At 42.8% G+C, this 13112-nt stretch overlaps 1 protein-coding gene across 6 annotated transcripts; it reads right to left on the bottom strand.

Annotated features, from left to right (window-relative positions):
* Positions 1–1884: 1884 nt before the first annotated feature.
* On the bottom strand, positions 1885–12217 carry LOC111081125 (serine/threonine-protein kinase BRSK2). Of its 6 annotated transcripts, none has more exons than XM_022377074.2 (15): positions 11819–12217; positions 11113–11207; positions 9269–9495; positions 9039–9189; positions 6647–6862; positions 6152–6351; positions 5866–6090; positions 5300–5793; positions 5044–5202; positions 4805–4971; positions 4631–4735; positions 4487–4562; positions 4241–4413; positions 4029–4159; positions 1885–3978 (listed from the first exon to the last, which is right to left on the bottom strand). In XM_022377074.2, exons 1-15 carry the CDS (start codon positions 11904–11906, stop codon positions 3870–3872), a joined length of 2616 nt encoding a protein of 871 aa, XP_022232766.2. In that variant the 5' UTR covers positions 11907–12217; the 3' UTR covers positions 1885–3869. The 6 variants fall into 6 exon arrangements, with proteins under 6 accessions (XP_022232766.2, XP_022232767.2, XP_022232768.2 ...); XM_022377075.2 differs by having other exon boundaries at positions 1885–3954; XM_022377076.2 differs by having other exon boundaries at positions 5330–5793.
* Between the last annotated feature and the right edge of the window lie 895 nt (positions 12218–13112).

Genomic DNA, 13112 nt, shown 5'->3' with positions numbered 1-13112 from the left:
CCTAATAACAGATGCACTTTTTTCTTGTTTTTTTTTATTATTATTTTTGTTGTTGTTTTTGTTGTTGTTCCTCTTACACTTGTTTTGGGGTTTCTTAGTTTTGTTTTTTGTTTTTGTATTTATTATATTTTCTTGATTTCTTTATGGTTCATCCCTGGCCTGACTCAGACTCAGATTTGCTCGAGCTTAAAATTAAATTACAAAATACAATCATTCCAACTTAGTTACGAAGATACAAATACAAAACAAAGCGCACAATGCATTATCCAACTTAAACCTTAATCACTCGCAGAACTAATTACAATTATTACAATAATATTCTTAAACGCAAAAGGAAACATATGAAGCAGGGGCGGTACAATACAATACACAACATTACACTCTAAATTTACGTTTAATAATTTTTTGTTACTCGTAATAAACTTCTTCCATCTTCCATCTCCTCTCTTCGTTCTGCATTTATTCAATTTGCATTTGAAGTTAAGCGCTTGCTTTCGTGTATAATGTGTGTGTGTCTGTGTGTGTGTGTTAATATATAGAGCGGGGGGGGTGTATATATGTATATACTATACAATATATAGAAATATGTATACGCTGCATATAAAATTATTTAGGCGCAAAAATGTATATTCGCTGCTCATGCACAATGTGAAGAAGCAGTTAAAATGAGTTAGTTCTTTGGGCTTGGTGGTTGATTATGCTTTTTGAAAGAGAGCGCGAAAATCTGGTTGATTCTACTCGTAGTTTAGAGGCTTCCGTTAAGGTAAAAAGGTAGGCGTGGCATAATGCAGCAATGAGTATTAGTGGTTCGTTCTCCATGGTTTTGGTATTACCTTATATAAAGCAATTATCATTATCATTATTAGTATTCATTTTTTTTTTTATCATTTTTCATCTGCGTTGCGTGTGCAGCATTTTCTTTAGTATGCAGCGCAGAGCAGAGCAGAGTTTTTTTTGTTGTTGTTGGGTATTTATTTTCGTTCTTAGTCGTGGTTTTTTCTCTATGATTATCCCCATGTCAAAAATATGATTTTTACACTTTCATATGATACAAAATGAACAATCTTGTTTGGTATCGAAATCATTTCACATTTCATTGCTATTTAAATGCTTTCATGTAAATATATAGATGGATGTACATATGTATATATGTAGGTATGAATGTGTGGATGATGTATATAGATATATTCAAATGTAAATGTGTGTGTGTGTATATATGTATGTAGTAAATGTGTACGCATTTCGTATGTATATGTTGGGTAATGCCAAGGGGGAGGAGGACTTTGTTCTTGTATATATGAAGGTAAATACAGGGATATACATATGTGTATAAAGATGTGTTGTTGTATATGATATATGTATGTATGTATGCATGTATAAATATATGTTTCGGTGAGCTTAATTTTGAATGTATGTTGTTCTGCTTATTCGATTAAATTTAATTTGATGAGCGATCAATTTATACGATGTACTGTACTGTACTTTACTGTACTGCACTGTACTGTAGTTAATGCTAGAAAGTAATTCCATTTCAATATTATTGCATGATTTGTTTTGTTGCAGTTTTTCTTTGTTTTTGTTTTGTTTTTGTTTTTTATCTCAAGTACAATCTATCTGCTTGAAATACGTTTAAATATTATTTTTTTTTTTTTTGTGTATATTTTATGCGATTTTATTTAGTATCTTTAAGCATTTATTAACTCTTTTATAATCTTTCGTGTAGTATCTTTTCTAATCACCTTTTTGTAGTATCGTACCATTTCCATTTCCGTTCATCGCTCTTCCGCCATTCTTACGCTTACGCTCTGCCTTCTCCTTTTTATTTTGATATTGCTGTCATACACAGTTTTCGTACAAGTAAATATCCCTACACACACCCATACCATACTCCTACTCGTCCTTCGAATTCCACTTTACACACACACTGTTCCCAGTGGATCCCACAAATTGCTGAGTTGCCTCTACTTGGTTGGTTAGCTTTAAGTGGATAAATGGACGGTTTTTTTATTTTGTTTTGTTTGGATTTCATTTGCTTTTATGTCAATTTTTGCTTAAGTCTTTTAGTTTCAAATTATCGTATCGTATGCTTTATAGAAAAGAACTCTGATTCCACACAACTAAAACTATAAGCTATGAAAACCACTCAAAAGTAAGGTAGATACATACATATATAGGATAGATTCAATGTGATTGTTTTTGTGGGGTTTGTTGGTTGTTGGTTGGTTGTCATGCGAAACGCTGCCTCTTACACTCTTACACTGAGAGAAAAAACTATCCTAAGTTATTGATAGCATTGCCATTTGTGCATTCCTGGACAGCTTGGATCTTTATCCTTATCTATATCTTGGTCTAGTCCCAGCCCAAAGTGTATTGTGTGTTGTGTGTGTTTCATCCAATACAAAAAATATACAAATTTCAATGGAATTCTCGCTCTCTCTTAGGTATTTTTTTTTTGCATATTCATTGTCGCTGATGCAACTCAGCAATTTGTACAATCCTTGTTGTTGTTGTTCCACACACTACCATATATAGTACTATGTATAGCTATGTATAAATATCATACCAGTTGATTTTTTGGTTTTTACATTTAATTATCGTTTAGAAAGCTTTTTTTTTTCTCTTCATGCCCATGCAAAATATATATATATATGTATATATATTTTCTGGTATTCGTATTTTTTCGTATTTGTTATGTGCCATTTGTGTCCATCACTACGCTGTGCCTATGGTATTGCCTATGTACATTATACACCTTATGGATTATGGATTCTTCACTGATTAAGTCCATTCATCCAGCTACCACACAACACTCTTTTTTGATCGTCATGCATGCATGTCAGAAGTTCTCGAAGGCCTGACGCGTTTTCTTTAGTATTTTTTTGTTTTGTTTTTGTTTTAGGAAAAATAGTTTGCGTTTTTTGTTTGTTTGTTTGTTGTATTCTTCTCATCGATTCACATGTTTTGTTTAGTGGCTAGCAAAATAGTTACATATATCAATATCAATATGGGCTTAGAAAAACAGCAACGGCTAAGTTAATGCAAAAGTTTCATTCGGTTTTCCCCATCCTTTTTGGTTTTTTTTTTTGTTTTTTGGTACATATCTGGTATATTTTATTTAGTAGTCAAAGATCAGTGCATTTTTTGCGTTTTTTTCTTACACTCCATTTACATACAAATTGTCAGCGTACTTTCTTTTCTGTTCTGGTTAGCATTTTTATCCATTGCATAGCTAAATATTACGAGGCCCTATTCTAGGTAAAGAAAATGTCGCTAGATTAACTCCAGTTCGAGATCTAAGCTAGTGCATAATTGTGTATTCATTTCTTTTGTTTGTTTGTTTGTATATTTAGTATTTTTTACACGGTGTATTTTATTTGCAAGCTTTTTAGGCGCGGCGGCAACAATGTCCATCAAAAACGAACGAACATACAATAAAAATTCAAAATTCGCAGAAATAAAAATAAAGAATTAAAAATCAAATTGGTTAAAAGCTAGAGAGCTAGCTGCTAGCAAAAGTTCTGTTAGATCGGTATCGGTATTCGATTGGTGATTGTTGATACTTATAAACTTTATTATGTCTATGTAAATTCCACTATTATTGCTTTGGTGTTGGTATATATATATATTTTTTTTTTTTGGGACTTTTCTTGCAGTTATTTTGAAGATCTCTTGGTGATGAGGGCTTGGTTGGGGAAGGGGGTACTTGGAAAAAAAATACTGTTTGAGTTGCTGGCTGATTCGTTTCACATACGAGTAGTACAACATTTGGGTTTTATCTGTGGTGTCATACGCAGAAGTACGCGTACGCGTACGCGTATATGGAAACAAATATCCTTGAGAAAAATGTAACTAAATCAGAGAAATAATTCTCATGCGATTGCACTACCGGACATCGTTGTCGCCTGACGCTCACTCTGCAGCTCCCGGTTGCGTTCGTGCTCAGCGGTCTCCGAGCTGTTGGATGATTCAATCAGAAATCTGAATTAGTTTTTAAGCGATTCAATTGGCATGCGATTGCGGTTGCTTACTTGGAGCGCACAGCTATGGGACTGCCGGGTATATCCACGGGATTGGCATTATTGTTGTTTGTGGTCGATGCTCTTCGGCCATTGCCTGATTTGTACGAGAATATTGAATCGTTCTCCATATCGTTCTCAATCTGTATAAATGGTTTACGATTAGCAAACGAAAAGGAATCTCTCGCGTAGAACATGGAATGGAATGGAATGGGATGACTTACCACCTGTCGCTTATAGGACAATCGTTCGCTGGACACCGAGCCGCACGATGAGCTCTCGGAAACGGCCTGCGTCACTGAGGTCACTGTGGGCGGACTGCTGGGACCCGGGAAACGTTTTGAGCACACCTGCGACTGGATGTGCTCACAAATGCGACGAAAACGTCGAATGTTACCTGCATGAAACGAGCAATTTTAAATTGTTGTTTCGAGTGCGATGTGTGGTGTGGGCTGGATTGCATTGCTTACCCGATAGCAGCGTAAATGTTAAGGCAAAGAGCATATCTGCTATGTCGCCCTGCTTGCAAATGGCACTAATGTCCACCTAGATTGGGTAACGTAATGCCATTAGCTGGGAAAACTCTGATGGTAGTGGGTCTGGCCGCAGCTCACCTGAAACTTGACATGGCGCTGGAACATCACAGGTCCGTTGCCATTCCGTTTGTACTCCACTCGAAATGATGTGGGCGAAACCACACTATGCGATAGCTCAGCCATCTACAAAGGGGGATTCATTTATGCGTAAAAATAATCTACTTAATATGGAGTTAGAGATGGTCGGCTTACAGATAGAAAGGCGTGTATCAAATGCGCCTTGACGGTGGCAATGGGCTTGCCCTTGACCAGGATGGTGAACGTCTCATCCTTCTCTGTGGTTATCAAGTTACCAAACCAGGAGCGTTTCGTTAGCTCTGGCGATGATTCGGGCGTCAAGTGCACTTCATCCGCAGAAACTACAAGCAGAGATTTAAATACGTAAGATTCGTCTATGGTTCGTCTATGGTCGATAGAGTCCCGAAATTTACCCTGCATTTTTCTGCGATGGAAACGCGGACTGCCGAGGAAACTGTTCTTGATGTTGGTGAGCCGTGTCTTCCACAGTTGACCGCCGGGATTGTTGCAGGGCGAGCCAGGCATCCCGGGACTGCTGTTGTTCAACATGGGTGAGGCATTAGGATTCACAACTATTCGGAAATGGATCAAACAGGCAGGCAGATATGGTAGATATTAGTATTCTGTGATTTTGGGCTGGGCAAAGGGGGCTACGGGGCATGCACACACCACTATTCGACTCTGGATCGTGGAACATACTAATGTTAATGGTCGGACCTGAGTTGGCGCGATGATGCACCGATGGCGAGGCCGCTCCACTGACGGAGTTGCCACCGGGACTGCCTGGCGGATGGCCGCACTCGCTGCGGTCCCTCGCCGATCCGCCGCCCCGCTCCTGGCGCAACGAATCGCGGCGTTCCAGTCGCGGTTCCCTCACCACCAGCACATCGCCTTCGATGCTCTTCTGGGAGCTGTGCGAGGGCGTCCGACTGACCGAGGAATGGTGCCCGGAGCCGGACCGATCGCCGCGATCGCCGTAGGTGGAGTGTCGAGTGCCCGCCGCCGGCGATGAGGGGCGCGATATGGCATTCGCCTGCTGCTGGGCGGAGGTCATGGGTGAGTTGCAACGCGTCGGACTGTGATATGAGGAGCTCCGCACCGACGAGGAGACAGTTGTGGGTGAGCGTCGTTGATGGTTGCGGGTGCTGCTGTACGAACGGAAGCTAAAATGGGGGACAACACACACATAAGTAAGATAGATAGAACTCGGCGACTGGGGGGCGTCTTCTACTCACTTGAAGGCCTGTCGTCGAGGCGTGAGCGGTGAGCCCTCGGAGATCTGTCCATAGCTGGGCACATTGGTGCCGTTGATGCGACAGGTGTCGAGCCGTTTCCGTGGCGGATCCACTGCATCCAGTTCGCTGCGTGACTTTTGCGCAATCTCATCGTCATCCTCCAGGGCAGGACGCCTTCGCTTGCGCTCCAGCAAAAGGAAATAGATGACCTTTTCCGTATTGTGACTGTGTCGGTAAAGGAGCATTAATTGGTTGACTCCCCCCTTTTCATGTTCAGTGTACACACCTCGAACTGAGCAGCTCTTGGATGAGCTTCTCCTTCTCCTTGAAGCAGCCCAGCGAGCAAATGGCATTCAGCACATCCGGATCGACGGCTGTGGCCGTGGGTATAACATGTGTCTGCACCACCTCCATCATTGGCAGCTCCAGCTCCAGTTCACCTTTGCCACCAGCTGTGACCCAGGGATGTCGGTTTATTTCAGCCAGCTGCACATGGAATGAACAACGAAATAAAACCCAAAAACCATAGTGAGAAAAAACGGGAAAAGAGGGTTAACCAAGTCCCAGGGGGGATTAGAATTGGTGACCCAAAAACCAACAATCGTTGCGGCGGGGGTTGGCTTTAAGTGACTCACCCACCGACATATCGACCCACCCAGCCAGCTGTCAGACAGGAGCAGCGGCATTCGGTCGTTAGGGTTCTTGGGTCAGTCATTGTTGCATATGGGGGATATGGCAGATCCATATATATGAGGGGGGAGGGGGTCTGTGAATGACTCACCGTCAGACGCCTATCCGGATTCACTTCAATCATGCCGCGCAACAGACTCTGGCAATCGGGCGGCACAAAGTGTGGTATGTGAAAGACGCCGCGTTTGACTTTCTCCAGCAGTTGGCGCAAATTGTCATCGTCGAAGGGCAACGCACCCACCAGCAGGGCATACAAGATGACACCGCACGACCAGACGTCCGCCTTCCGTCCGTCGTACTTCTCTCCCTGGAATGATAAAATGATAAAAAAAAACACACGCACACCACGCCCAAGCAGAAGAAGGCACATGGGGGACATGAGGAGGTAATGGGAGAGAAATCAGAAATTGAGACATTTTCCTTGAACGTTTTGTGTGTTTTCTTTGATATTTCTCATACGAATGTCTGTCTGTTTGTTTGTTTGTATTTTTGTTTGCTTTCAGTTTGATTATTTTCAAATTCGATTGGAGGACAGGACAGCACAGCCCAGGACAGGGGACCAGGGCCCCCCAATCTTGTGGATGCGTGGCATCCAATCGTTTGGATCGGATCTTTCTACCCTTTTATCGAACTACTTCGAGTCGGTTCCCATAACACCCCCCAAAACTGAATGTTGGGCTAATTTACAAAGTTCTCTGCTATTCTTTCACTTAGAAATGGGGAATGATGGTTGTCCAGTGGGACATGGAACCGGGGGGGTTGCATGGGGTAGGTCCGTTCAACTCGTTGACGACCATTGACGTGTCCATCAAATGCCAAGTTTTCTCCCCTCTCACTCTGCCTGCTTTCCCGCTCTGCCACTCTGTCTCCGTATCCGTCTCCGTCGTCTGTCTGTCTGTGCCTAGGGGACTAGCGGACGGTTATTGACTTGGCAGGTAAGTGGCACAATGACTTGCAGTTTGTTGTCCACTACAATATATAACTGTGGCACGATTGTGCATGCCGTAGTGATTGCAACAACCATGCGATTCCCCCCAACTTAAAGCTGCACAAAAGCAGGGGGAAATAATGGGCATAAAAATATTCGGTTTTCTGTTCTAACTGATAATGTGTGTTACCTGAGAGTATCCTAAGCCCTACAGCTCCTACAGCTCCTACTGCTCTCTTAACTATTCTTTCACCTTCCATCAGTGACCTATTCTAGCCTTAAATTTCAAGGAATAAATTCCGTATCTGATGGAAAGTGGAGATATATCCCATAGGATATCTTTACACTTCCCAACTGCTTTTAAAGCTGCTGAAAGAAACTACTAAGCTACTAAGAAACTCTGGCCATTGGATCACTCTTTCAACGAGTAATATTAACTATAAGCTTGATGCAAACTTGTACAGTAAACTCTGGCAAGAATTTCCATCAATTACGAGACATATTTTCCAATTAAATACACTGCCCTACAACTGCAATTGTTAAATCTATGCGAATACTCGTATCCTCCCCTTAGGTAAGCTCGATTAAACTGAGCAATTTTTTTCTCTTTGTGGGGGGGTGGGGAGGTATCTGGTAACTGGTAATACTATACCCAGCTTTGGGGGCACGTGAACATGAACCCCTTCCGAACGTTTTGGCTCAAATGTTGCAGGGGGATTGATAAACGACCACTTAAGTGATTGAGTGTATGGGCTTTCCACGCAATTTTTCCCTACAAATTGCCAGTGGTTTCCATCCCCTCCCCCCTTTTACAAGGCACCACACACAGACATCAATTATGCGGTTGAGAAACTACAAAATCCTCGCCAGAGCTTTGACTGTTGAATATTTATAAAAATATATATATACACGTACACTCACACGTACATATATGTATGTGTGTTTGTATGTATGTATATGTGCTGATGGGGGGAAAGAATATCACGTAGCCAGCCAGATTTATAACACAGCCCGAATATATGATAAAGCTGCAGAAGAAAATATTTTAAAATTCCCCTTATGAATTTATAACAGCAGCAGGAGCAGCAGCAGCAGCAGCAGCAGAAACCGGAGCAGGAGCAGGAGCAGGTCCTGCGTGAATGAAATGAAAGGAAGAACAGGAGCAGAGATGGAAAATCATATGCGCACATGCGGTACATGGCACACGGATGGATGCATTTGCATAGACGGTAAGGGAGTCGATGGAGGAGTCTGGCCAGAATTTGCATAGGAAAGCGACTCGAGGAAGCTGCCACAGACACTGATACTGCTGCTGCTCCTGCTCCTGCTCCTGCTGCTGCATCTGAAAATGTGCTAAAAAGTTCGCCTTGATTGACGTTTATGCGTTGGCTAACCACAACACCAACCAGCAAGCAGATAAGGAGGGGCAGAGATAGAGAGGGAAAAACTGTGGACGTGTGGCCCTGTGGCCCTGTGGCTCTGTGGCTCTGTGGTTCTGTGGGGCTTAAGCATTTCCCAATTCTATCGTATTCACATTATTCAATGCTGGACTTACCCGTATAACCTCCGGACACGCATAGTGTGGGCTGCCGCAGGAGGTTTCCAGCATGCTGCCGGCTGGCTGCAGCGATGCCATGCCAAAGTCCGCTATCTTAATGTTGTTCTTCTCATCCAGCAGCAGATTCTCGGGCTTCAAGTCGCGGTGGCTGCAATGGGTATACCCCCCCCACCCAGAATGTCAGATTGATTGCGCTTTAAGTGGCTTGTGGATTGTTGCGGGCTTACCAAATCGAATGCGAGTGACAAAAGTCCAAGGCGGAGATGATTTGCCTGAAGAATTTGCGCGCCTCCTTGGGCGTGAGGCGGCCCTTTTTCACCAGATAGTCGAAGAGCTCACCGCCAGAGACATGCTCCAATGTTAAATACAAATACTTTTTATTCTCGTAGACATCGCTCAGGCCAAGGACGTGCGGATGATCGATTAGTTTCATTATGGCAATTTCACGTTCAACCTTGGCCGCCGCATAAACAGGATACAGGATACAGGATACACGAAAAAGAGAGGAGACGTCGAGAGTTTTTAATCGACTTATCGACAATGTAGCCATATAGCTTCAAGCCAAGTCTCCCTCCCGCTTGACCCCTGACCCCTGCCACTCTTTCGTTGTACAATGCATTCAAAGTGCTTTGGCCATAATGACCCATTGTTGTCCTCCAACTGGCGTCCGAGTTCTGTTCTCATTGCGTGTCCTGGCCTGGTCCTCGTTCTCGTTCTCGTCCTCGTCCTGGCTGTAGTCCTACATGGACAGCACACGCAATCGTCGTCGTTGGTTCTTTCTACTCATTTGCAGCCCCCCTACAACACCCCTACACCACTACACCACCCTCTCACCATGCATTTCGATTGTCCTATATGTCTGAGCTTTTGTCACCCCAAAGAGCCAGCACCCCCGCCTGAATTCCGTTTTACTTTGTTGCCACACGCACTAATTCGTCGCATGTCCTTTCAGTGTCCTACAAACAAACAAAAAGTGCAGCACATTTTTCGGGGGTGGTGATGGGTGGTGGGGGGTTGGGGGGAGCGTGCGTGACAGCCACAGAAAAGATAAACAATTGGAGCTCTACTTGGACTTTTATGGGCGTCAGAATGAATGAAATGAAATCCATTGTCGAGTTCTTGCCGCTTATTATAATAGACCTAATATATTAACGATTGTGGCACAAAATCGATTATATACGTGGGACGTATCGTACATAAATATTGTAGATTGAAAGATAATTTGCGTGGGACTTTAGTTGGAAATGGAATTTATCGATAAATGCGGATAGAACAAAGATCTATTGATAAGATCCACAGCACACAGATCATTTAGCTTTAGTATACAAGTAAATCTGATGGAAATCTACTGCCACAAAATATATGTATGTAGTAGCTTTATAAAGCGCCTTTTCAGGCGTTCAAATCTCTCAAAGAACATAATTTGTGAACAACTTGGCAGCACTGCTTAATACTTGCCCAAGTTTATGGCCAAACCACTTAAAATTAATTCAAACTAAAGGTCTTGGGGCTGCAAGTAAAATATTTCCTTGGCTTTGCACGACTTTGGCCCACTGCTCGGTAAGAAAAAACAAAGCCAAGCAAAAACCCACCAAAACCGAAAACAAATCCCCAAAAAAACATTTCACTCCCCCGCCCCCCTCCCAGAAAGAGAGCTGTGGCTGTAAAGGCTTTAAGTTAGACTGCAATGCCTTCTCTTTACACCCTAAATACAACCTCACCCACCCACACTACTTGTTCAAGGAGCGCAAGTAAATAAAATAAAACAACGAACCACAAAACAAATTTTATTGTCACAATTTTTTATGACCTGTACGCCAGGCAGAAGACAAACAACACGACAAAACGAAGCGAAAGGAAACCAAAAAACCAAGGAAAAAAAAAAAAATCATAAAGAGAGCTAAGTAATAAAAAGAAAGAAGAAAAGAAGAAAAGAAAAGAAAAGAAAGAAAGAAAGAACAAAAAAAGAAATAAAATATAAGGCAACAATCGACGGGTAAAACTTTCCATCAAGTCCTGACCTTCGACCCCGCCCCGCCGCGCCCCGCCCTGCACCCGTGCAGGCACTCACCTTCATTAGCACCGATTCGCTGAGTTTTTCGCGATTGATTATTTTAATCGCAACCTTTTTGCCAATCACACAATGCACGCCCAACTTGACGAGACCTGCGAATAAAAAAATTGTTACAGCAAAAAAAAAAAATGGGTGGGAAAGGAAATTGAATCGTAATTGTAGTAATGGCAAAGCGGATTTAGCACGGTAGATATTGGCTGTAGAGGAACTCGCTCCACAAGTACATAATATCCCACTGAGTGACAAAGATTTTAATAGAGATTTCCTATATAATAGCTCCCCTGGCGGATATCGGACACGGTTTTGGGTTGCAATCTAAGAACATTATACTGCAGTGTTGCATGGCAGTCCCAGTCACGCAAGTGCTGACCTTCCGGACAACTTACTTATATGTTCAGCACAAAGGACGACACAAGGAAACAACACTGACAGTCCTTGCTAGCAATTGAATTTCTTTACGGACAACATGGCTTTAATCGAATAATAATGCACAATACTTTACATGCCATAGAAGCATTTTATGTGGCGAATATTCTTGCGTACATCAGGAAAAGTTTTCCCTCTAAGTGAGAGCCAGCCGCACTTTCTGTAGCGCTGATTTTACATTTCCAAATAAGGGTTTATTTTATTGAGTATCTACAGTACGGGTTGGAGTACTCGTACTTGTATTCGTGTATCCACAAAATTGTGTGCTTGCACTTACCCGTTTGACCCTTGCCGAGAGTTTTCTCCAGGCGATAGGGCCCCACAAATTGGCAATTCTCCGCCGTGACATTGTTCTCCTTCTGCATTTTGCTGGCCGTGCCCGTGCCCCTCCGTGGCTGCTGTTGCTGCTGCTGCTGCTGCTCCTCCGTTGCTTTCACCGTTGCCCCGATGGTGGCTATGGCTGTGGCTGTTAGCTGTTTGCGGCTGGCAGCGTCAGCTGGCGTCTGGCCATGCACAGGACTCCTAGCACCACGGCCGGCTGCTCCGGTCCCTGTCCCGCTCCCAATGCCGATGCCGATGCCGTACGGCTTCTACGAGCAACTTGTTTGTCGCATAGCGTCAATGGAACTTGTCTGTGTGTGTCCCTGTCCCTGTGCCTGTCCCTGTCCCTGTCACAGTGCCTCTCCTCCGTAGCTGTAGCTGTATTGGTAGCTGTAGCTGTAACCGTGTGTCCCGTACGTGTGGGGTCCGTGTGAGAGGTCCTTTAATTACTTTTGTTTGGCAAAAGTTTTATTGCAATTGTTAAGGATTCCTTTTTGCAGCTTGCAAATGATGCAGCATTTAATTAACTTTTGCCTATAATTGTATTGGTCTTCGCTTCAGGGCAATAATTGTTGCTGTTCCTGATGTTGTTGCTTTCGTTGCTATTTCCACATGACTTCATCACAAACAGAAACTGCTGCAATTAGAAAAAGAGCCAGGCAGAGGCAGAGAGAGAGAGAGAGAGACAATAAGTGAGTGTGTGTTCGAGAGAGTAAGAGAGAGAGCGTAAGGTCAATGTGATTAGCATTGCATATTTATGTTCCCTTTTGGCCTGCCAAATGGAATTTTTAATTGAAATAAATGGCAACTAACTATATAACTAGATAAATAGTGAAATATATGTGTAAAAATGTAGGCATGTATGCAAGAGAGTGCATACTGTGTGTGTGTGTATGTGTGTGTGTGTGTGTGTGTGTGTGTGCTGGTTAGTCAGGTGCTCTAATTAAAAACACCTGCAGCTATGCCAGTGCATATTCTGTGCTTCTTTTGCCCATTTCAAGAGTAAATTTATGAGCCCCGCAGCTTTTCTAAGAAGAACAGACAAACATACATATATTCCTGTGTGTGTGTATATATGTTTTAGTTCTGTGGTTTCCCACAATTTCAGCTCTTTAACGTTTTTACATTTGCAATTATTTGGCCATTAAGTTTTATATAAATAATTATTAAAGGGAAAGCGCTTCGATGCGTAAAAGTGGGGATAATTACACTTGATTAAAGGAGCCTCGAGCCACAGTTTCTTACTGATT

Source organism: Drosophila obscura, unplaced genomic scaffold (assembly GCF_018151105.1).
Source record: "Drosophila obscura isolate BZ-5 IFL unplaced genomic scaffold, ASM1815110v1 contig_1, whole genome shotgun sequence".
NCBI lineage: Eukaryota > Metazoa > Arthropoda > Insecta > Diptera > Drosophilidae > Drosophila > Drosophila obscura.
This window is presented reverse-complemented; position numbering and strand designations above follow the sequence as displayed.